We start from the raw sequence: 24,475 nt of genomic DNA, 5'->3' as shown, positions 1-24,475 counted from the left end.
GAAGTTGAAAGCCCTGTGCTGTTTTGGCTAAAAGGTCATGATTCATGGAATATCTAAGACTTCTTTTTTTTTTTTTTTAAGATTTTATTTATTTATTCATGAGAGACACAGAGAGAGACAGGCAGAGGGAGAAGCAGGCTCCATGCAGGAAGCCTAATGTAGGACCCTCCAGGATCACACCCTGAGTCAAAGGCAGGTGCTCAACTGCTGAGCCACCCAGACATCCCAATATCTAAGATTTCATTCATGGAAACATAATCATAATTAGATTGTTAGAGATATTGGCAGTTTAGGATCTGCTGGAATAAATGAGTGAACAAACTGCTGTAATCTAAATTCCTGACCTGTATGTTTTTTCTTTACCCCAACTCATTCATTGCATGTAGGCTCAATTTTCTCAGTATTTCGGTTACTGGTTCAGCAGAAGCTAGGAAAAACAATAACTTTGTAGTAATCAGAATGTTTTCCAACTGTATATAAATTTAACATTTTTAACATTTATTGAGGATTCTTGCCCGAATCTGTCCATATCCTAATGGTTACAAACTTTCTAACTCTACTACTCCTTCCAGTACATTAGAGGGGGAAAATTTTTTCATAATCTCCAAATCCACAACAATAAAACAATGTTGGAAACTGCCATAAGAACACAAGTGAAAAAAAATCTTTTCTAAGAACCACAGGACTATAAATTTAAGAAGGACACAAAAAATTCTAAATGAATCAAACTCATCAAATTATATACATTAAATGTATGGCTTTTTAAAAAAAGTTACTCATATTTCATTTGAGTGGTTTTAAAAAAGAATCACCAACTATATATTGTTTATTGTGAATCCTGGTAAATAGTGATCAATAGTTTTCCTTTAAAAAATACTAGAATAATCAAGACTGGGTTTCTGACATAAGGATAGTCATCTAGATCAATGGAATAGAATTGGCATTCCAAAAATAAACCCACATATTTTTTTTATAAGGATGCCAAGACAATTCAGTGGGAGAACAGTCTTTGTAACAAATAGTGCTAGGACAACTGGATGTCCACATGCAAAAGAATGAAGTTGGACCTTTATCTCCTAGTATACCTAAAAATTATTATTATTTTAAAATATTTTTATTTATTCATGAGAGACACACAGAGAGGCAGAGACAGGCAGAGGGAGAAGCAGGCTCCCTATGGAGAGCCCGATGCAGGACAATCTCAGGACCCCAGGATCATGGCCCAAGCCAAAGTCACACTGTCAATCACTGGGCCACCCAGGCGTCCCAGTGTACACAAAATTTAATTCAAAATGGATCAGACCTGGGCAGCCTGGGTGGCTCAGCGGTTTAGTGCCGCCTTCAGCCCAGGGCCTGATCCTGGAGACCCGGAATCGAGTCCCACGTCGGGCTCCTTGCATGGAGCCTGCTTCTCCCTCTGCCTGTGTCTCTGCCTCTCTTTCTGTCTGTGTCTCTCATGAATAAATATATAAAAACAAAAATCTAAAAAAAAAAAAAAAAGGATCAGACCTAAATGAAACAGCCCAAACTATAAAACTTTTATAATAGCATATTAAGGACTAAGCTTTGCTATATGTGCAATGGGAAGAGATGGGTTTTTGAGGGTTAATAAATGATTCAACACATATACCCTTTGCCGCCTCTGTGCCAGGTCCTATGCCCGGTGCACAGATTAATCTGCATCAGTCTGTTCCCTCAAGCAGCACAAGTCTAGTATGGGAGGTAGACACCTACACTGATAATTACAGCACACCGTGGTAAGTATCATTATAGAGCTGGGTTTCTCAGCCTTGGTGCTATTAACATTTTGCACAACATAATTCTTTTCTGTGGGAGGCTGTCCTGTGCATTGTGGGATATTCAGCGGCATCCCTGCTCTCTCCCACTAGATGCCAGTAGTACTCCCTAAATCAAGAAAATAAAAAATGTCTGTAGACATTTCTAAAAATCTCCTGTGGAACAAAATCACTCTAATTTGAGAACCACTGTTAAAAGGTAAGCACAATGAGTTTTCTTCTCACCAGAGGGCACCGGTTGAGCCACTGAAGATGTCCTAGAGTACTGAGATGCCAAATACATTTTTCCCACTTACATCTTGGCTATGTTTGTTGGGCTCTTTGGGTCCTCTGCAAGATTTATTTAATTTCTTTTTTCTTTCTTTCTTTCTTTCTTTCTTTCTTTCTTTCTTTCTTTCTTTCTTTCTTTCTTTCTTTCTTTCTTTTTTTCTTCCTTCCTTCCTTCCTTCCTTCCTTCCTTCCTTCCTTCCTTCCTTCCTTCCTTCTTTCTTTCTTTCTTTCTTTCTTTCTTTCTTTCTTTCTTCTTCTTCTTCTTCTTTCTTTCTCTTTCTTTCCTTTTCTTTCTTTTCTTTCTTCTCTCTCTCTCTCTCTTTCTAGGCTGTGGTCAGTGCCATCAGAAAATTTTTAGAGGACATCCCAGACCTACGCCTGGTTTACACTCACCATCCCCTCCTGCTCAAGTTCTTCCTGTCGTATCCTGAGCTGATGAGTAGGTTTGGGCACCGTGTCCTGGAACTTTGGTTCTCCTGGGAAGAGAGCAGCTATGAGGAGCTGGATGATGTCCCCTCTGCTGGGCAGTCCCCCCTTCCTGCCAGCTTAGCAGCCCTATTCCACATGCTCAGAAGCAGCCCCAGCATCCTGCTCATTTTGCTAGTAGGTGACCTCTTCCTCCTTTCTGCATTCATAGGTGGTGGGGCTCTCTCTGGGAGTTGGTTTACTGAGGTCAGAGGCAACTACAGTTGCTTCTGCCTGCTTCCAGATTTATTGCTGTTTCCATGTGAATGGGAGGTCCTTTTGGCTGGCAGGTGCCTGGTTTCTATAAATCCATACTCAGAATTTTCTAAGTCTGATGGAGGGCTGCTTACTGAGAGATCTGTCCCTCTGTATTTCTCAGGAGATAGAACTATGAAATGCTGACCTCAGTCACCATTCCCTCTCACCTCCCTGTCTTTTTTCAAGCAGATTCTACTAACAAGGATTGAATATCAGAGGAGATCCTTGGGGCATGGAGATGGCTGATTGTAGAGGATCCAGGCCTCTTTTTTGCCATAACTCACAGGATAATGTTATATATGCAGTGCACTCCCTTGGGCAAATCCAGAATTGTCAGAAATTCTAGCACTTTTTTTTATGAATTAAGACATTCCTATAATTTCTATCAGGTATATCAGATAAATCAGCTGCCTGTTGTCTGGAGTTTCTTTTTTTTTTTTTTTTTTTAATTTTTTATTTATTTATGATAGTCACAGAGAGAGAGAGAGAGAGGCAGAGACACAGGCAGAGGGAGAAGCAGGCTCCATGCACCGGGAGCCTGATGTGGGATTCGATCCCGGGTCTCCAGGATCGCGCCCTGGGCCAAAGGCAGGCGCTAAACCGCTGCGCCACCCAGGGATCCCTGTCTGGAGTTTCTAATATGCTAGCTTTAGTGTTATCTTTTCTTCATCCACTCAAGAAACTGAATTAATGAAAGTGACATTATTTTATTACAGAAGTAACTGCTATAATTTATTTATTTTAAAAAGAAAATCATTTGCACCATTTGACACTTTGTATTTAGTGAGTGACTACTAGTGGCAGGTGCCAAACTGACCACAGCACAGCAGCATAGGAGACACTTAGTTTAAAACCACTGCTTTTCGGGCAGCCCCTGTGGCACAGTGGTTTAGCGCCGCCTGCGGCCTGGGGTGTGATCCTGGAGACCTGTTATCGAGTCCCACGTGGGGCTCCCTGTGTGGAGCCTGTTTCTCCCTCTGCCTGTGTCTCTGCCTCTCTCTGTCTCTATGAAAAAATAAAATCTTAAAAAAAAAAAAAAACAAACCACTGCTTTCAATGCCAGCTCACCAACTTTGCCCTTTCCTGGACGATGTTCTTAATCATCAACAAACATGGTTTCTTAGAGTGTTTTCTTTTCTTTTCTTTTTCTTTTCTTTTCTTTTCTTTTCTTTTCTTTTCTTTTCTTTTCTTTTCTTTTCTTTCTTTTCTTTTCTTTTCTTTCTTTTCTTTTCTTTTCTTTTTCTTTTCTTTCTTTCTTTCTTTTTTCTTTTCTTTCTTTCTTTCTTTCTTTCTTTCTTTCTTTCTTTCTTTCTTTCTTTCTTTCTTTCTTCTTTCGATTTATTTATTTATTTATGATAGACATAGAGAGAGAGGCAGAGACACAGGAGGAGGGAGAAGCAGGCTCCATGTTGGGAGCCCGATGTGGGACTCAATCGTGGAACTCCAGGATCGCGCCCTGGGCCAAAGGCAGGCGCCAAACCACTGAGCCACCCAGGGATTCCCCTCCCCCCCCCCCCCCCCCCCCGCCTTTTAAAAAAGATTTATTTATTTATTTATTATTTATTTATTTATTTATTTATTTATTTATTGTAAACATAGAGAGTCTTAGAGTGTTTTCTATTGGACTATTAGAGTGACTGTGGTAGAAATAACACCTTCATGTTGTATACCTCACTTCCTTAGGTACGTACTAATGTCCATATTCACAAATGCATGCATGCACATCCCCCTCAAACTTAAATCTTCACCGTCCACCCTGGAGATCTGTCATCTTGTGAGGTCATGTGTGTTGGCTTGATAGGGGCTGCATTCAGGCTTTGACTCAAATTCTTTCTTGGAGGAGCAAGGAAGGAGAAACAATGGGTTAAAAATAAATTATCAGTTCATAGAGGAGGAAGGCAAGATGGGTGCCAGGGAAAGTAGCAATGGACAAAGTGAGATACTGGATTTTCTTTGCCAGATGAAGCATTCAGGGTTGGTTTCTCATACACAGTAGGTACTTATAAATATTTGACCCTTTGAATTAGGGTTCTGGACAAAGTCTCAAAAAAAAAGCAGATCTTCTGAAATATTTTTTTTTCTTTTTAAACAAATGAAGAAATAGGTTTAGGAAAATTTTCCATAGGTCACAAAAGTTGAGATTAAAACCCAGATTTTGACTCCCTGTCTAATGTTCTTCCCAGTAAACTGAGCTAATTCTGAGAACAAGAGAGAAATAAATCCTGATCCAGTGTCCTATATAACAGGAGAGCTGTCTATTTGAGCAGGGAGGGTATAGGGAGGAACTGGACCTACAACCTGCCTTATGGGCCAGGGAGGGAATCAGACACAACAAACCAAACATACCTGTCATAACAGTGTGGCAATAAAAGTCAGGCAGAATGCTTGGGTGGCAGGGAGGTTAGAAAGGTGTCATTTCTGTCATATATTGCAAAAGATTTGATAAGTGAAAGTGTTGGGGGAGAATCCTGCTAGGCCAGCACAGCAAGCATCCAAGTGCTTATTGCGATTCAGGGACAGTGAATGAGTGGTCTGGTGTGATTTTGGAGCATGGAGGGTATTTCACCATGAATTGAGATTGGAGAAAGATAGGAATGAGCAGGTTTTTAGAAGCCCTGAGTTTAGTTGTTCACTTTTTCTTTTATCATGTATTTATTTGGTTTTTATTATTAGGCCCTAGATATTGATATACAAAGATAATTCAGATATGGTTGGTCCTTGCCGTTGAGGAAATCACAGATGCTTGTTTCATCTGTAACCTTGTAGAGACTTTTAAAGCATCACTGGAAGGAGAAAATCAAAGAATGGTGAGACTAGAAAAAAAAATCTCAGATCATGACCGTGGGCTGTGGGAGTGGTAGGCAAGTCTAAGTTCCTATAGACTTACTCCTGGTTATTCTGGTTATCTTCTACTCGGACCCAGACTCTCCCTGGTCCTTGCCCTCCTAACCCTTTCCATGTTTTTGTCCTTCCCTTTACAGTCAAATTCCTAGAAGTAGTTTTCTAGCTCTCAAAATTGTCATTTTTTATTCCCTCACTTATTGGCATTTGCCTCCATTGACACTTGAACCATTCTTACCAAGATCAACAGCAATGTTCTTGTGACTACTTACAGTGGACTTTTTCTCATCTTACATGACCTGTTATTTTTTGACAATTGTCCACTTTTTATTGGCACATTCTTGGTTTTGGCAATACGAACTCCCTTAATTTTTCTTTTACCTTTATTGGTGCGTCTCTCAGTCTCTTACAGTTTTCTTTCTGGCTAGTGCTTGAAAGTTGATTGTTCCTCAAAGTTTTTTTCCTAGGCTCTCTTTTTATTCAGTTTCTTCTTTCTAGGCTGTGTCAATAATTCTCATGGATTTGGTTGCCTCCTGCTATATGCTGATGACTTAAATCTCTTTCTCCGTGACTTTTCTCCTGAGCTCCAGCTCCATAAAGCTAACTATTAGACATTTCTGTCTAAAACGGAGCTCATTATCTTCCTCCCCTAAGTTTTCTTTTTCAGTCTGGGTTTTTCTAGGGTTAAGATCCCTCCCTGGTTGAAGACTTATCTTAGGCTACTAGCTTTAAGGAACATAAGTACTTAAAAAGGCCAAATAGAAAATGAATCTCGAGAGACCAAATCCTCAGATAGACCCTGTGTCAGGGAAGCTGAGCAGGTGCCCCACCCTTTGTTGTTGGTGACTCAGTTTTTGTCCTTGAATGTGAACCACACACCACCCCTCCTTCGTGGGCAGAGAAGGAGCCTTGTACTTTGCTGGCCTAGAGTTCAACAGGAAGGATCTATCCTTAGGGCTGGATCCGATGTAGAGACCCAGGAAGATGAAGACTTTTCTGAGCTTTGGTTTCCTTGTGTATAAAGTAGAGATAACATGTGGATAAATATATGGGAATAATATGTGGAAAGAATACGTAGGGACACTCTTGCTATTCTATACACCATAGGATATCATTCACTGATCATTGACTAACTCTGAATCAGAGAATGTTGATCTCAGAACAGCGTATTGAATTGTTCAAGGTCATGTAACTTATAAGGATCATGACTGTGATTGGAGCCTAAAGTTAATGAGATTTTCACTAAATTGGATCCTGGAAACATCAGTGGTGAAAAAGAATAGCCAGGAACAACTTTGCTGTCTGTTTATATATATAATTCTTACCATTTCTCCCCAACTTCTAGCCACAGGAGGGGAAGAGTCTTAAAATATATGTTGGTACCAATTTCTGTTTTTGACATGGGTAATTAACAGCTGAAAACAAACGTGTTAATTGCCACTCTTATCAATGGGTGGTCTTTCATGTAGGTTGTTTAAATATGAAAAACGGTAATGTCACAGAAGCTCTGTTTGTTCCCTCCTTGGCCACATCACCCTAGTTGATCCAACCCCAGAAAATTCTGGACAGCTCTGGGCAGGAGCTGGGCCATGTTCCACCCAGAGCTTTCCCCACTGACCCACACAGTGGGGTGCAACTCATCCCCCCCTCCCCCGCCCCTGCATTTACCATAGCCACCAAACGCTGAGTAGCTCTCTTTCTTTTGGACTATTAAGATTTAACTCAGGATTCTGCAGGACTAGGTCTTTGGTTAGGCAGCCAAGTGCTGGTGATGAAGCAGGATCAGGAAATTGGTTTGACCTTGGGCAAATCATGCTTCCTCTGGGCTTCAGCCTCATACCCTGTAAAGTAAAAGGGTGGATGTAAATGAACCAGTAGTCTCTCTAGCCCTCCTGTTCTGTGATCCTTTCCTTCCAGAGATGTTTTCTGAGTCCCTGCAAGGTAACAAAGATGAAGCCAATCTTATCAGTATTTTTCATTAACTCATAGTGTAGGGATCCCTGGGTGGCGCAACGGTTTGGCGCTTGTCTTTGGCCCAGGGCGCGATCCTGGAGACCCGGGATCGAATCCCACATCAGGCTCCCGGTGCATGGAGCCTGCTTCTCCCTCTGCCTATGTCTCTGCCTCTCTCTCTCTCTCTGTGACTATCATAAATAAATAAAAATTTAAAAAAAAAAAAAATAACTCATAGTGTAGTAGAATTTACAGTGCCACTGCTGTCTTAATAGGCAGACCATTTAATTTACTCATTTGAAAAATTAGGGTGACATCTACCTGGAAGAGTTATTAGGAAGATACAGATAATGTATCAGCAAACATACAGCTACAATTTGAATACATTACAGTGCCTGATTGAGCAGTTGCTGTTGATTTATAGTTGTTTCTCTGGCAGCTATGGACATTTGTGAAGAGCCAAGCCCTGATGCCCATGTGTCACTCAGTGATCAGCACATCTGGAGTTGTCTAGCTGGGTGCCCTGTAGCCATGTCTCTATGTGTCAGCTGTCCTCCCTGGAAAGGGAGTCTGTGTGTGACCTTGGATTCATAGCACTCAGCATGTTAACCTGTCCAAAGGAATTGGCTTGTCTGAGCTGGTAGGTGCCAGGAGCTATCAGTAGGATAGTCTCTGGTGTGACTTCTGACTGGCTTTGCCTTTAACATATACTCATTAAAATAACTCTGAGAGCAAATAAAAAGTGATGTCCTTTCCTACTTTCTGAACCCAAGGCCTTTACAGCTTGGGGCAGAAATAGCCAGATGCCATGGAAGAGAAGGGGCCTGACCTGGTCTTTGCTTCCCTTCCTGTGCCCTGAATCTGTCCTAACCTATCCTTTTCCTGCCTTGTGACATCACCACCTCCCTCTCTTTTCCTCCCTTAAGGCACATTCAGGTCCTCTGTCCCGAAAAAACCTCTTCTTGACCCTAAAACTTACATTTGTCAGAGAAAGGCATCCTGGAAAGTAGAAAGATATTTGGACTTGGAGGTAGGAGATTCAAATCTTAGCTGTGCCACTTACCGGGTTATGTGACCTTTGGCACACCATATAATTTCTCTGAGGCTGTTTCTTCCTAATTAGGATGGACCTGTTCAGCAGATTAGTACATAACAGGTGTCAAGTAAGGGACCACTCCCTTCCCCATATTTTATGACACCATCATCCTGGGTCCTTCCCCAGTCTCTGTCTTCTTCACTGTCCCAATTATGATATTCTCTGAGATCTGGCTTCCTTTCTCCTGCTCAGGATCTCATCTATTCCAGCTCAGTGGACACAGCCCACAAGGTACTAATTGTCCTAAGAATGTTTTTGAGGAGGAATGAGGATGTTGAAGTGGGTGGTCTCATCCGAGGCCACTTCCTGCTGATCCTACAGCATCTATTGGTGGAACATGGGGCCTCTCCCTCAGAAGGTCAGTCTGCAGCTGTGGGGGGCATGTTTTGACCTGAAACTCAGAAGTGGGCATCTCTGCCCTGATGAAGTCTGCTCTAGGAGAAAGAATCAGTTTTCTTTGCAAAATAAAAGTCAGGCCAGTGTGGCATCAAGCTAAACTTTACCTCCTTCCTCTCATCAAAGAGTGAGCACTCAGCATATTTGGGGTGTGTGTGTGTGTGTGTGTGTGTGTGTGTGTGTGTGTTACATATGTTTATGTTTAATGTCTCTGTTTAGCATAGGTGGGTGTGTTCAGTGTATGCATGCATGTCCCCACCCTGCATGGCATGTGCTTAGAGCTGTTTGTCACAAGAATGGTAACCTCCAGTTGGGAAGAAGAAAGAGGGAAATAAGGGGGAGGCCAGGAAGGCAGCAGCAGTGCACAGGAGTGGATCTGAAATGTCTTAGAAGCTGCCAGTGAGATACAGAAGGATAGTTTCTAAATCTGGAATGGGACTCCTTAGAGTCAAAGAAGTTTGATGTTTGGTACAGTATAAAGACACTGAAAAGGTTGGCATTGGGTTCTCTTTTCCTATTTTTAAAAAGTTGAATTTTAAAATTTCCAAGCAATTAAGAGGAAGTGGGAGAACTATGGTTCACTTGATCTAGTCCTGACTGAGGATGGAAGTTTGGAGGTAGATTTAAGGGTGTCTGGAGGAGATGAGTCCTTCCATTTCAGGAAAGGATAAGTCCCGTCTAAACGATAATAATGTATAAAAACTATGAGATTTCGTGGAAACAAAATTGAAAAAATGTGGACGTTGAACTCAGATTTAGGTTCAAGTCCTGGCCCTGCTACTAACTGGCTGTGGGAGCACTCAGCCTCTCAGCCTGTTTTCTTAACTACAAAATAGAAATAATCCCTATTTCACAATGGGGATTGAGATATCAAATTTCTGGTACCCAACCCAGAGTTGCCACTCAATATGTCAGTTGCCCCTGTGCCCAAAGAAGAAGACAGAAAGTAGCAGTGAATCCTGACAAATATTTACAAAGGGGTAGGGTATCTGTCCGACCTTGGGGTGATCTGAGTATCAGGTCTCCTGATCAGCCCTCCTTGTTCCTCACAGCCTCAGGGAACCTGCCATTGCTACTGAGCCTCCTTTCTTTAGTGCAGCTGAAGAACACGTCAGAGCAAGAACTGGACAGCATGGCCATGAAGCTTCTTCACCAAGGTGCTTGGGCTTGGGACAGTGCTTAAGGGCCCAGGGCTGGGCATGCTCCTTTATTCCATCATTCAGCCCTTTGGAAGAAGCTAGTGGGTCACTGTTCCTGTGGGTTTCTTGCTATGGGACATTTTAGATCTTTCTCTAGTTGTACTATGGGACTATTTGGGAAATGAAACAAAAACAAAAACAACATTGTGTGACAGATACACCTCTAGAGTCAGAAATGCCTGGGTTTATTCTCAGTCACTAGCTATGCAATCTTGGGCAATCACCTAGCTTTAGGTTCCTTACAAGTTGAATAGTAGTAATTAGCTGATTTAGGGTTGAAATAAGGGGTAACTAGATGTGGAATGCTCACAATGCTTGGCATGCAGGAGACCTCCAGTGGAACTCTTTGTGTAGACTCACTTTTCCTGGCACAAGGTCAGTTCTCCACCTCACTCCACAACTAATGACTAACTCCTCACTCCACAACTGACTAATGACTAACTGACTAATGATCTACTTTACAGTTCTCTAGACCTCTTCCACCCATACCAAACCACATTGGGACCTTTCACTACTGATTAATGTAGTTGCCCTTCATAGGCAGCATTTTTTTAAAGATTTTATTTACTTATTCATAAGAGACAGAGAGAGAGAAAGAGAGGGAGAGAGAGGCAGAGACACAGACAGAGGGAGAAGCAGGCTCCATGCACAGAGCCTGATGTGGGACTCAATCCCGGGTCTCCAGGATCACGTCCTGGGCTGAAGGCGGCGCTAAACCTCTGAGCCACCCGGGGTTGCCCCAATAGGCAGCATTCTTAGGAAGATTTATGGAGGAAATACTGAAATCAATAGGAAAAATGGTGTGTGTTCAGTACCTGCGGACTGTCAGGTGTCGTGGCCGCAGATGAGGATGGTTTCTCCTCACCTGGAGCCCAGGCCTCCTCATGAGATCAGTGTCAAGCTTAAAAAGGGCCTTCAGGCCTGGCCTGGTGTTGGACCCAGCCTATTTGTCAGATCAAGGATAACACTTAGCTGGGAAGGAAGATTGCCTGTGACAAAAATCAAACTGCTGTCAAAAGGGCCTCTGGAGGGGGTAATGATGACCTGAAATATACATGTGAAATGTAATATACATTTACTTATAATCCTTGAGTCTTTTATTTGAGAGCATTGTAGGCAGAGGACAGGGGTGAGGAGGGGGGCTGCTTGTCTGGTTGACCACAAGCCAGTTAGGAGTCAAGTATGATTTGGCTGCCAACACAGTGAGTGGAGACTTGGATAGATTTCATATTGGGGATGGTGGGCAGGGGAGCAGAGAGTATTGAATCTTAGGAGGAAAGGGATGTATAGATATACACTATAGATATCTACAGTGTAGAAACTACTCTGAGGAGGGCTAGGGGAGCCTGAAGAGGCATCTAATCTTGCCTTGAGAGGTTACAGAGGGCTTATGGAAGAGATAAACTTTGAGTTGAATCTCAATTGCTGAATAGGAGTTAAAGATTTAGTCAGATGAGGGTGATGTGAGAGAGAGAATATGGCACGTTAAGGGAACTGCACACTGACGGTGAAGGAGTCCCCTGGGAGGGTGGTGAGTACCCATTGCTGGAAGATTTCAGAGGCTGGATCTTCTCTTGCTCAGATGGCAGGTTAGCCTGGATAACCTCTGCAGACTCTCCAACCTGGAGTCTTTGCCAGCAGGAATGCTGTTACAGGATGCCTGTAGGTCACTTCAACTTGTGTAGTCTGTTTTTTTTTTTTTTTAAGATTTTATTTATTCATGAGAGACAGAGAGAGAGAGAGAGAGAGAGAGAGAGAGGCAGAGACACAGGCAGAAGGAGAAGCAGGCTCCCTTCAGGGATCTTGATGTGGGACCCGATCCCAGGTCTCCAGGATCATGCCCTGGGCCAAAGGCAGGCACTCAACCGCTGAGCCACCAGGGATCCCCTGTGTAGTCTGTTCTAAGTACAGCTGAGGGCTGCTTGCCTGAAGTTTTTTTAGATGAGAGTGTGAACATACCTTCAGGTTTGTCTGTATTTGTTTCTTTCCATTGGCTGTATTACCAGGGACACTTAGTTTGTGCTTGGTCCCCAAGACTGACAGATTGACATCTGACATTAGCCAGCAGAAGGATAGGTTAAAGATAACCTATGAGAATTGTGAGTGCTGGTAAGCATTTAAAACATGGAATGCTACATAAGGGGTGCCTGGGGCTCTTGCAGTGAGCAAGCTGTGTGGGAAATGCAGCCCTGCTGATGTGGATATCCTGCAGCCCTCCTTCAACTTCCTGTATTGGAGCCTTCATCAGACTACACCGAGCAGTCAGAAAAGAGGTGCTGGGGCCCCAGCTGAGACAACGAAGAGAAAAGGGTGTTGGGTAGTGTCTGTAGCCATTGCTGCCCTTAGTTTCTTCCTCTTATAAAAATATATAAGGGGAGGGTATAGCTGGGCCAGATGGTCATAAGGTCCCTCTGGTTCTGATAACCTGTGGTTCGAGAATGAAGTTGGAACCCTTAAAGCCTCAAACTGATCTGTTTGTTTATTCACTATGTGTGCATGAAGTTCCCCTCAGGTGCTAATCATGAGGCTGGCACTGAGCCGGGGCTCCTGCATAACCTCTGTGGCCCTTGCTTCACCAAACCATCTACAGCTGCTGCAGTACTCCTTAGCAGTACTGCCCTGATTGAACTTCTGGAGAAGACTCTGGCACTCACCTGGACCAAGGTGGACTCTCCCAGGACTGAACTCCTTTGCTCTGCCTGGCTGCTCACTGCCTCTTTCTCTGCTCAGCAGCACTTTGGCAGTCTGCAGGTTAGTCACTAACTCCTGTGGCTTTGGGGCATGGGGAGGCATACAAGGGAGTGACAAAGTTCCTGAGTTCTGGTTCTAGCTCTGTGGCTTATTAGCTGAGTAACCTTCATAAGGTATTTGATCTCTGAACTTCAGTTTCCTTGCCTATGGAATGGGGAAGAAAACATCCAGGGTTGTTGTCAGGTTGGTTTACATTAATTTACCATACATGGATAACCTACATGCCCGTCTGTGTTCTAAGCACAGAGAAATAAGAAATACACCATGTACCCCACACTTGGGAAACTTGTAGTCTCTAAGCAAAGCCTTGAAAGGTAAGTAAGACTGTACCAGGCAAAGATAGTGGGGAAAAGATGTTCCAAGTAAAGAGGAATATTTGAGCAATGACATGAAACTACGCAAATTTAGGACATAGTGTACATACTTGGAGACTGGTGAGGTGCTGTGTGATTAGAATGTACAGAGTGGATGGTCAGATTGGACAGGAAGACAGAAGCCAGCCTATGATCTTGTGCTGGGTGGTAAGCTGTTTAATGCCACATATGTAAGCTGTCGTTTTGATTGTTGGGGAAGGGAACAGTGGACACAGCCACAGAGCACCTCCTTTCTTCTCAGTCCCTCCCCACCCCCTTGTGTAGGACCTTGTCATCATAGAGCCCTGCAGGAGGGCGTCTGTGGGCTGCTCCACATTCAGGTGTCTCCTTCCTCAGCCTGACTGCACCTTGTGGATAGAAACCATCTTCTAGCCTTTGAGATATCTTTGCCCTGTGCCCAACTCTGTGCCATTCTAGGGCCAGGCACATGCTCCTTTGTGTAGAAGTGAAGTCATTTTTAAAGTTTGGCCTCTAAAAAAAACCAACCAACCAACCAACCAGCCTCTAAGATGGCATCAGGCTGTGGCAGATCTAAACTATAGTAAGTCTTCTGGTCGTTGACCATGCATCAGTTTGGGATAGGAACCTTTTCTGCTTTTCTGTATGAGGCTGTTGGGCCCACCTGTACCGCTGTAGTTACCTGTCTGGATGGAAGCCTGCACTGTGTCCCTGGCTCTGCCCTGGTCCTCAGCTTACACCCAGCCAATTACCTACTAACCACCTCCACTCTAAGTCCTCCCCACTCCCTTAGCTCAGGCCTGATAGTTCATCCTCACCACTAATGTGGCCTATTCAGTCTCCTGGCTCCTCTCCTTTCCCTAGCTCCACATCTCTTGTCCCAGTAGCCAGTCTCTGCATTCTCCACATGGCCGCTGAGACCCTGCTTACCTGGCCCTTCTGCAGCCTTACTTTCTGCCATTCTATCCTCCTCCTCTGTCCTCTGACCAACTGTTAGCTCTTATCCAGATCAGCACTACTCTTTCGCAGCTCCATACTGTTGATGGTTTGGTTTTGATCAATTGATTTTTAAATTTTTTTAAAGATTTTATTTAATTTTTTTTATTTTTATTTTTTTAAAGATTTATTTATTTATTTATGATAGACAGAGAGAGAGAGAGAGAGAGAGAGGCAGAGACACAGGCAGAGGGAGAAGCAGGCTCCACACAGGGAGCCCGATGTGGGACTCAATCCCATTTCTCCAGGATCACGCCCTGGACTGAAGGCGGCACTAAACCGCTGAGCCACCTGGGCTGCCCTGATTTTTAATTTAATTGTCCTCTTAAAAGTTGTTTTATTTATGAGATTGAGAAAGAGAGAGGGGAGGGAAGGGGAGGGGGAGGGGGAGGGGGATAAGTAGCCTGGGCTGAGCGTGGAGCCTGACTTGGGGCTCAATCTCAGGACCCTGAGATCATGACCTGAAACCAATAGTCAGACGCTTAACCATTTGAGCCTCCCAGGCACCTCTAATGGCCTTTTTTTTTTTTTTTTAAAGATTTTATTTATTTATTCATAAGACACAGAGAGAGAGAGGCAGAGACATAGGCAGAGGGAGAAGCATGCTCCCTGCGGGGAGCCCAATGTGGGACTTGATCCTGGGACTCTGGGACCACACCCTGAGCTGAAGGCAGACACTCAACCACTGAGCCACTCATGCATCCCTATTTTTAAGACAGTTTTAGGTGTGCTGAAAAGTTGAGCAGATAGCACAGAGTTCCCAAATAACTCCCACACAGTTTCCTCTATTAACATCTTATATTAGTATGTTATCTCAATACCTTTGTACAAGTTGGTTCTTCTGCCTAGAACCTGCTGATTTCACTAGCCAACAAGCATTATTGAGGAACTGCTTTGTGTCAGACTGTGATAGATCCAGTAGAGAAGTAATTCCTGCCTTGAAGCAGCATGTGTTCTCTGGGTAAGGAGAGCAGAGCAGACTTGGCTTTGAACGTATCCCCTCAGTTTGGACATTGCTTTGGCTTTATTTATTTTTATTTATTTTTATTTTTTTGCTTTTTTTTTGCTTTGGCTTTAAAGAGCACATTCACTAATGCTGATCCTCAGCTCTTCTTCACAGTAGTTCTGGAGGGAGTGAAAGCAGGTGGCCTTGTTCCCATTTCATACAGAAAGGCTGGGAGAGGGGCAGTGATTTCCCCTTGACCACATGGCTAGCTAGTGGCAGAGCCAAGGTTTTGATTCTGTCTGACTCTAGATCTAAATTAGTTGGATGCTGGGCTGAGGTGGAGACTCAACCACAGATGAGGCCAGTGAGGCTCCCTAGTGAGACAATGGGGGATATTTGGGAAAAGAAAGGTTTTCTATGTACAGGTTAATTTGCCTCCTCACATTCCTGAATCTAGGACTGGTGGGCTCACAAGACTGTGTTGTCCTTTCTGTCCCTCTGAATGTAGTGGGTATGTGTGGGTACCTGGGAGATATTGGGACAGCTTATTTTCTGCTCAAGCTGCCAGACTGTGGGAGCTATCCCCTTACCCCCTGTCCTACCAGGTTCACCAGACACTGTCCGTGGAACTGGACCAAGTATTGAAGGTCCTCAGCTTCCCAAAGAAAAAGGCTGCGCTGCTCTCAGGTATGGCCTCAGGGGCCACTAGCAGGAAAAGATGAGCTTTTCCCTTTGGCTGTGAGATGGGGCTATCCCCCACCAGACCAGCCTATGGTCACCCCATTGTTATCTCCACTTTCTTCCCCCTGTGATAGAGCTAGGTGGGACGTGGGGAAGGGGGCAGAGACTGGGTGTAAGGGATTTCTTGCTTTCAGCTGCCATCTTATGCTTCCTGCGGACAGCCCTGCAACAAAGCTTTTCCTCTGCCTTTGTGACCCTGGTGCCCTCAGAGGCCCAGCCACCACTGGCCCCTGAGAACACTGTCTTAGCTCCACTGGGAACATCACAAGTATTGTCCCTGGTCATCGGACTGCAGAACCTCTTGGTGCAGGTAAGGTGCTTGCTGAGTGGGACCCTGTTGGTGGAGCCTGCTTTATCCAGAACAATAGGAAGAGATGGCTATCTGTCAAGAACCTGGTATTTCCTCCAGGATTGGAGGGTGGATTAATTGGGACCTTTAAAGTTACAGTGATAGAAATGAAACTCAAAATGGGTCATAACTGAGAAGGTCAGGGGTTAGCACTGGCTTCAGGCCCAGCTAGATCCCAGAGGTTCAGACAATGTTATCAGAACTCTGTCTCCAGTCTTGGTTCTGCATTCATCTCAGCTTTGTTCTCATGGGATGGTAGGATAAGCAACAGAAGCACCTGGCTTATATCTTTCCAGGAGCAAGAGACTTTCTCTTTCCCAACAGTACCTAGAACTGAGTCTCATTAGCCTGGCTCGGGTAATGTGCTGTTCACTGTGGCTGGGCCATGGGATGCTTTGGTTGACCTGGCTTGGACAGCACCCTTTCCCAGAGGATGGGACATATGGTGAGCTTTCCATAACTCAGTGTAGACTGAACATGAAAGAAGGATGGTTCTCCAAAAGAAAACTGTTCACAGAAAAAGGAAGGGTGAATTTCATGTAAGCCAAGACAGTAGATGTTTACTCCAAAGGGTTTTATGTTTCACAGCTTAGAGGACTTTTGGAGTTCATTGTTTATCCAGCCATCAAATACTGTGAAGAGTGGTGAGGGCATGGAAATATGTCAGGTGCCTGCCTTTGAGGAGTGAACATTTGGGGAGGGACTGCCACAGAAATAAAAGGTGATAACACTGTGATCAGTTTTGGGGTAAAGGGACACACTGCACTGTGGGAGTTCAGGGTAACTAATGGGCTAGTGTAGGGTTAGTGCAGAGCTGTCAAAGGTTTCCTGGAGGAGGTGCTTGAGCTGGGCTAGAAAAACCAAGTGACTTGTCCTACCTCCCCAAGGGCAGAGGGGGCATCAGAAATGGGACTGATCTTGATGGCAACATTATTTTGTTCTCTGGTATGGACTTATTTGCTGTCCCTGGTCTCGTAACCTGTCTCTCATCCTTGATTCTCCAGGACTTTCTTCTTTTTTTAAAGAGCTTATTGTGTATTATTTTCAAATATGAGCTGGTTGCTATGGGGTGACTGAAGCCCTAGATGTTATTCTGTTATTCTTGGACTCTCTTTTCTTGCCCTTTGGAGCTTGTCCAAGGAGACAGTCAGATCTGGTCTGATTTGATAGCAAGTCATTCATGGGCCAAGAGGAGGGAGGTGAGAGGAGCCAGCAAATGAATGAGAGGAGTTATAGAAACTTCCTGGGGGCGAGGTGAAGGCCTTGATTTGAGTATACTCTATTTGGTGTCAAGATAATTACTGTGCATATAGAATATGGCTGTTGATTGTGGGAGATTATGTTTAAGTATTGATCCCTACTGGGCCTGTGCACAGTATGGAAAAAGTTGGAGATGTAAAGGAGATAGAGGATGCTCCAGGAGTGGCTCTGTGCTGACTCTGTGGTTGCTGAGACTTGTCCTGCCAGCACATCTATGCACAAGGCTCTATACCTTTAGCATTCTCTGTTGTACGTTCCCATTTTCATACCAGTCTTCACTGGTATGAAAGAAGTTCCTTCTTAAAGGAAGGAACTGTGTTTGACTAATCTTTGAGTTTTATTCCCCTTGTGGGTTCAAAACCAGATGAGAAATCAGGAATCAGATGAGAACCAAAACATTGGCTTTATTTCTGGTAAACACTGTAGTAGAATGTAGCTGGGACTTCAGGTCATATGGGCTTTTTTGGCCTGGAATTTTTCATATAGAGCAAAGGTAAAAGAATTTTATAGTGGAACATTCACACACCCACCACCTAGATTCCACTATTAACATTGTAGTATCTTTATATCTCTCCAAAAAGAGTGTGTGTGTGTGTGTGTGTGTGTGTGTGTGTATAATTTTTTCCCCCAAAGAGAGCTTTTATAAGTGTTAAAGGGGGCACCCCGGGTGGCTCAGTGGTTTAGTGCTGCCTTCAGCCCAGGGCCTGATCCTGGAGACCTGAGATCAAGTCCCATGTCAGGTTCCCTGCATGGAACCTGCTTCTCCCTCTGCGTGTGTCTCTGCCTTTCTCTCTGTCTCTCTGTCTCTGTCTCTGTCTCTCTCTCATAAATAAATAAAAGAATCTTAAAAAAAAAAAAGTGTTGAAGGGTTTAAACCACTCTCTTTTCCCCCAGGCCAGATCAGAAGCCCATAGGCAAGGATATTATGTTTACTTTATGGACACTTTGCCACCTAGCCGTGATCTTAAGAGTTTAAGTTTAGGGACGCCTGGGTGGCTTAGCAGTTGAGTACCTGTCTTTGGCTTTGGGTATGATCCCAGAGTCCCGGGAGCCTGCTTCTCCCTCTGCCTCTGTCTCTGCTTCTCTCTCTCTTTGTGTCTTTCACGAATAAATAAATAAAATCTTAAAAAAAAAAGTTTAAGTTTATGGGAGCATGACCTTTAATACCTTGATCCTGTTCTGATGGCACAGTAAATGTTAAGCTAGCATTTTACCTGTTAGATAAATCTCTCCTTGGGTGAAGAGGAGCCAGTTAAATGTGGGAGCAAGGAGAAATGCTTTTTCTCCAATGTTTTTAACAGGCTGAGGTTACTATTTTAACATTCAGAAGTAAGAGAAAAATGACTCTCTTATACTCAATATCCAGCATAAACCCTGGCACCAAATTAGCATTCAGTGTTTGTTGAATGAATGAATGAATGAAGACATAGAAATGAATATAATATGGTTCTAGCTGAAGTACACAGATTATAGGAAGCATTAATGATTACAATTAATGCCAAAATGACCTATTATTTGAATCAAGAAAGTCTCTATAGGAGAGGTTGCATTTGAACCAATCCTTAAATGATTGAAGAACTTTCCTTAAACCAGTAGCCTAAACACTAAGGGGTCAGTGACTTCCTGTACCACCATTACTATTCACCTCCCCTGCCCGAGCCTAGGGGTCACCAGGCCTGGGACACTCTTCTGTGCCCCTGGCAGTTTTTTTTAATCATGCTAAAATATTACATAACAAAATTAACCATTTTATTTTTTTTTTAATTTTTATTTATTTATGATAGTCACATACACACACACACACAGAGAGAGAGAGAGAGAGAGAGAGAGAGGCAGAGACACAGGCAGAGGGAGAAGCAGGCTCCATGCCGGGAGCCCAACGTGGGATTCGATCCCAGGTCTCCAGGATCGTGCCCTGGGCCAAAGGCAGGCACTAAACCACTGCGCCACCCAGGGATCCCAAAATTAACCATTTTAAAAATCATTTTAAGGTATAGTTCTGTGGTAGTAAATATATTTATGTTGTTATACAAACACTACCACCTTCTATCTCCAAAACCTTTTCATCTTGTCATACTAAAACTCTGTCCATATCAAACCATAACTTCCTATTGCCCCCTCTCCCCATCACTTGATAACCACTGTTCTGCTTTCTCTGTTTGGCTCTTTTGACTATTCTAGGTAGCTCATTTAAGTAGAATAATATCTCTGGAAGCTTTTTGCTATCTTCACCAGTCCTTGGAAAGAGGAATCAACTTGAATAACTCATGAATTCTTCATGAAGAGGCTCCTGGGTCTTTGCTGGGAGTTGCTCAGCCTCACAATCACTGTCCCTGATGAACAGGACCAAGTAGCCTCTTCCTCCCTTCTCTCAATGACACACTTCTGAGAAATTCCCTGGCCTTCTGCTTTCAGCCATAATGACCTTTCTATCACTGCCCTTGACCCAAGGAAGTATATGGAAGAGCCATTTTGTTTCTCTGTCCTTCCCCCAGGACTGGAGCTAAGCCTCCTTCAGACCCCTCCATAGGTTTGCTGTTTAAAAATAGTTCTGTATTTGTTCAGTCATTCATACATTCAGCGAACATTATTCCACAGTAATCCAAGAATAGAGGAGGTCTGTCCTCCCCTCTTTCTCTCCCCCACCCCCACTTCTGAGCTCCAGAATGGTTTATTCAACCCTGTAATGAGGATCGCATTTATCATATTTTATTATATGATCAGTGATTTGCATTTCTGTTTTCTTCCATAAAACTGTAAAATTTTTTTAGGCAAAAACTTCTGCTTGCAGGGGTCAGAGGAGGCCTCACAGAGAAGGTGACATTTGAATTCAGCCTAAAACAATGTCTAGGAAGAGGTAGAGGGAAGGGCATTCTGGGAGGGGAAGACAGAATGAGCAAAAGTACATGATATAGAAGTGTGCAGTGGGGAATGGGGGCAACAAGAAGTAGATGACAGTGAAGAGCTGGGCAGGGGCCATGCTAGTCAGTACCTTATATACCAGGCCAAGAAGTGCTGAGAGAAGCCACCAAGGGCTTCTATCAGACTGATCATTGGCAACCTCAGTAGGGAAGAGGGAGGAAAAAGCCTGAGGCAGGGGGGACTGTGGAGCAAGAGGTTGTTGCAGTGACCCAAGTAAATGAGTGAGGCCCATTTCACACCCACTGGGATGGATAGCTAATCAAATAATATCAAATTTTGGTGAGAATGTAGAGTAAGTAAAACTCTCATACATTGTTGGTGGGAATACAAAATGATGCAGCTACTTTGGCAAACAACCAGGAAGTACTTCAAAAAGCTAAACACGGAGTTACCGTATGACCCAACAATTCTACTCCCAGGTATATGCCCAGGAAAATGGAAAGCATTTGTCTACACAAAAGCTTGTGTAGACAAACAGATGTTCATAGCAGTACTATTCATAATAGTTCCAAAGTACAAACAACCCTAATGTTCACCAGCTGATAAATGAATAAATTGTATGTACACACACTTGAATACTGTGTGGCCATAAAATGTAATGAAGCAGTCACATGCTACAACATGGATGAACCTTGAGCCTCCATTTCTCTATCTAAAATAAAAGGAGTCTTTCAGTGTTAAATGATTTGGGCCTATGAGAACTGCTTTAATTCCCCCAGGAATGGAACATAGCAGGGAAGTGCTGGTTGCAGTGAGGATGGAGACGGTGTCCAGAGTTCATTATGCTGGGTCACAGAGGGGAAAGAAGGGAGTTTAGTAGCAGCAGTGGAAGGGTCTGAAGAAGGGCTGTGGTCACTGGCATGATTTGCATTGGAGTAGGGCGAAGCCAGGGCAAACTTCCCTTCTGCTTAGTTCTTAGAGGAGCCACCAGGATTGTAAATCTCTGAATGTCTCCAGAATAGAAATATAGTAGGTTTGTTTTGGGTTTTTTGGAGATGGAGACCATGGCCAGGAGGTGGAGCTTGCCTTTTCTTGTGGGGCAGGACTGTGTAACTGGATTCCAGTCCAGTTGCTACATTCCTGTGGAAACCTAGGGAAGGGTAAGTGTGGGCCTGGGCAGGGAAGAGGCAGTTTTTCCTTGTGCTCAGACTTGGCTTTGTGATCGGGGTGGGAGTGGAATGTTGTTACTAATTTGGAAATCAGTGAGCTAATTAGTTTTACAAGATGTGAGGTTTTGATCTCAAGGATCATTCTTACAAGAGCAGAGGTTCATGTCAGGTTAAGGTTCTAGGAGAGTAGGAGGTGGGGAGGGGACATCTACTGAGTGCCTACTCTGTGTAAGCACTTGGCACATGTCATTTATTCACCACAACTCCTCTAAAAGGTAGAAATTACATCTTGGTTTTTTTTTTTTTAAGATTTTATTTATTCATGACAGAGAGAGAGAGAGAGAGGCAGAGACACAGGCAGAGGGAGAAGCAGGCTCCATGCAGGGAGCCTGATGTGGGACTCGATCCTGGGTCTCCAGGATCACACCCTGGGCTGAAGGTGATGCTAAACTGTTGGGCCACCGGGGATGCCCGTTTTTTTTTTTTTCTTAAGTAGGCTCCAGTGCAGAGTCCATTGCAGGGCTCGAACTCACAGCCCTGAGATCAAAACATTGCATGCTAACCGACTGAGCCACCCAGGTGCCCCTGATCTCAGTTTTATAAACAAGGAAACAGAGTCCCAGAGATAGTAAGTAACTTGTCAAAGGTCACATACTTTTAGGTCAGAATTCAAACCTAAGTCTCTTTGGCTACAAAATCCATGTTCTTTCAGTGTTCCAAGATGCGCATCTTGTGAACAAGTGCCATTGTTACCTGAGTGGTAGTACCTAGCTTTCCTAATGCCCAATGGCCTTGGCTCTTCATCCACCTTTCAGCTGGCCCTCATTGGATATATAAGGTATTATGGACACTGGGTCAGAGGTGGCACTCAGGCCACAGCTCTTCACCAGATGGGGAAGCCAAAGGCAGTGGCTGGGTATTATACCAAGTCGTCTTGGGTATTTGGGAAGAAGCTGGAAGTTCCCACTGGTTAAGAGTTAATTTTAGATTGGAGAAGGAGAAAGGGCACAAAGCCTAGGGTTTTCTAGACCTGCCACCTATTGATATGTACAGGTGTCCTCAGATCAAGTATTTTTTTTTCCTCTGGCTCTCATTTTCTCAGCTATAAAATGAGGTGAGTAGATTAGCTCAAACATTTGAAGCTATGTGCCTTGGAGGCCTTAGGGTTTCTGTGGAGAAAACCCAGGGGTTGTTAAAGAGGGGAGTGTTCTTCTGTTGTGCATTTTATGAGGCTGCTCTCACCCTTTATTGTTTACTCTGTGTCAAGCACTGGCTGAATAGTCTATACCATTCTCATCCAACCCTGTCAGCAACTCGGTAATTTTTTTTTAATCCCCAGTCAGCAAGGATAAGTGACTTTAGCCAGAGTCACCTAGAGTAAGTGATTAATAAGCAAGGATGCAAGCCCAAGTCTGTCCCATATTCTTTTTTCTTTCTTTCTTTTTTTTTAATTTTTAATTTTTATTTATTTATGATAGTCACAGAGAGAGAGAGAGAGAGGCAGAGACACAGGCAGAGGGAGAAGCAGGCTCCATGCACCAGGAGCCCGACGTGGGATTCGATCCTGGGTCTCCAGGATCGCGCCCTGGGCCAAAGGCAGGCGCCAAACCGCTGCACCACCCAGGGATCCCTCTTTCTTTCTTTTTAAAAGATTTTCTTTATTTGAGAGAGAGAATGAGAGCATGGGCAGGGCATGTGGCAGAGAGAGAGAGGGACAAACAGATTCTCTGCTACTGCTGAGCAGGAAGCCCAACTCAGGGGCTCAATCCCAGGACCCTGAGATCATGACCCAAGCCAAAGTCAGACACCTAACCAACTGAGCCACCCACATGCTCCTGTCCCCTCTTCTTAACCACCACATTGCTGCCTTCCAAAGAACAGTGTGAAGACAGCATAGCCTTTTTGGGGGTTAGTTTTTGCATTTTAAAAAATGCAAGTGTTAAAAAAAATAAATAAATAAATAAATAAATAAATAAAAAATGCAAGTGTTTTTGAGATGTAACTTACATGCAATAAAATTTACTGGTTTTAAGTGTACAATTAAATGAGCTTTTACAAATAGTTTTGTAAACACTACCACAATCATGGTATTGAACATTTCCATCACTCCAGAAAGTTCCCTTGTGCTCCTTTTAGTCCATCTCTTCTCCCTATCCCTGTCCCTCATAAACACTGATCAGCTTTCTGTCACTATAGTTTTGCCGTTTCTAGAATTTATATAAATGAAATACATAATGTGGTCTTGTGTGTCTAGCTTCTGTCACTTAGCCTAATGCTTTTGAGGCTCATTTACATTGTCATGTGTGTCAGTACTTCATTTCTTTTCATTGGTGAGTAGTCATCCATTATATGGCTATACCACAACTGTTTATCCATTCACCTATTGATTTGGGACTTCTAAATTTTTGGCTATTATGCATAAAGTTCTTAAACTGAAGTATAAGTCTTTGGACATATGGCTTCATTTCTCGTGAGTACATATCTAGGAGTAAAATTGCTGGGTCAAATGACATACTCACTTTCTAACGTGTGTAACAAGTTACCACAAATGTAATGGCTTAGCCCCACACTGTGTATTATCCCACAGTTCTCTACTCAGACTCAGAAGTCTGGGTGGGTTTGACCAAATTCTTTATTCAGGGTTTCACAAGGCTGAAATCAAGGTGGTGGGTGCTTATCTGGAGGAAAGATCCACTTCTTGGGACGCCTGGGTGGCTCAGTGGTTGAGCATCTGCAATCTGCTCAGGGCATGATCCTGGAGTCCTGCACTGGGCTCCCTGCATGGAGCTTGCTTC

At 43.7% G+C, this 24,475-nt stretch overlaps 1 protein-coding gene across 1 annotated transcript in view; it reads left to right on the top strand.

Moving 5' to 3' along the window:
* MEI1 (meiotic double-stranded break formation protein 1) overlaps positions 1–24,475 on the top strand; it is a 73,401-nt gene that overhangs the window by 44,258 nt on the left and 4,668 nt on the right. Inside the window, exons 20-26 of the mRNA XM_041756057.1 lie at positions 2,394–2,669; positions 8,872–9,037; positions 10,128–10,232; positions 12,437–12,547; positions 12,865–13,025; positions 15,905–15,986; positions 16,175–16,350. Of these exons, the coding sequence (XP_041611991.1) occupies positions 2,394–2,669; positions 8,872–9,037; positions 10,128–10,232; positions 12,437–12,547; positions 12,865–13,025; positions 15,905–15,986; positions 16,175–16,350 (1,077 nt within the window). The remainder of the gene's footprint in view (positions 1–2,393; positions 2,670–8,871; positions 9,038–10,127; positions 10,233–12,436; positions 12,548–12,864; positions 13,026–15,904; positions 15,987–16,174; positions 16,351–24,475) is intronic.

Source organism: Vulpes lagopus, chromosome 5 (genome assembly GCF_018345385.1).
Source record: "Vulpes lagopus strain Blue_001 chromosome 5, ASM1834538v1, whole genome shotgun sequence".
Taxonomy (NCBI): Eukaryota; Metazoa; Chordata; class Mammalia; order Carnivora; family Canidae; genus Vulpes; species Vulpes lagopus.
Note: the sequence above shows the minus strand (reverse complement) of the source record. Positions and strands in the feature narration are given on the sequence as shown.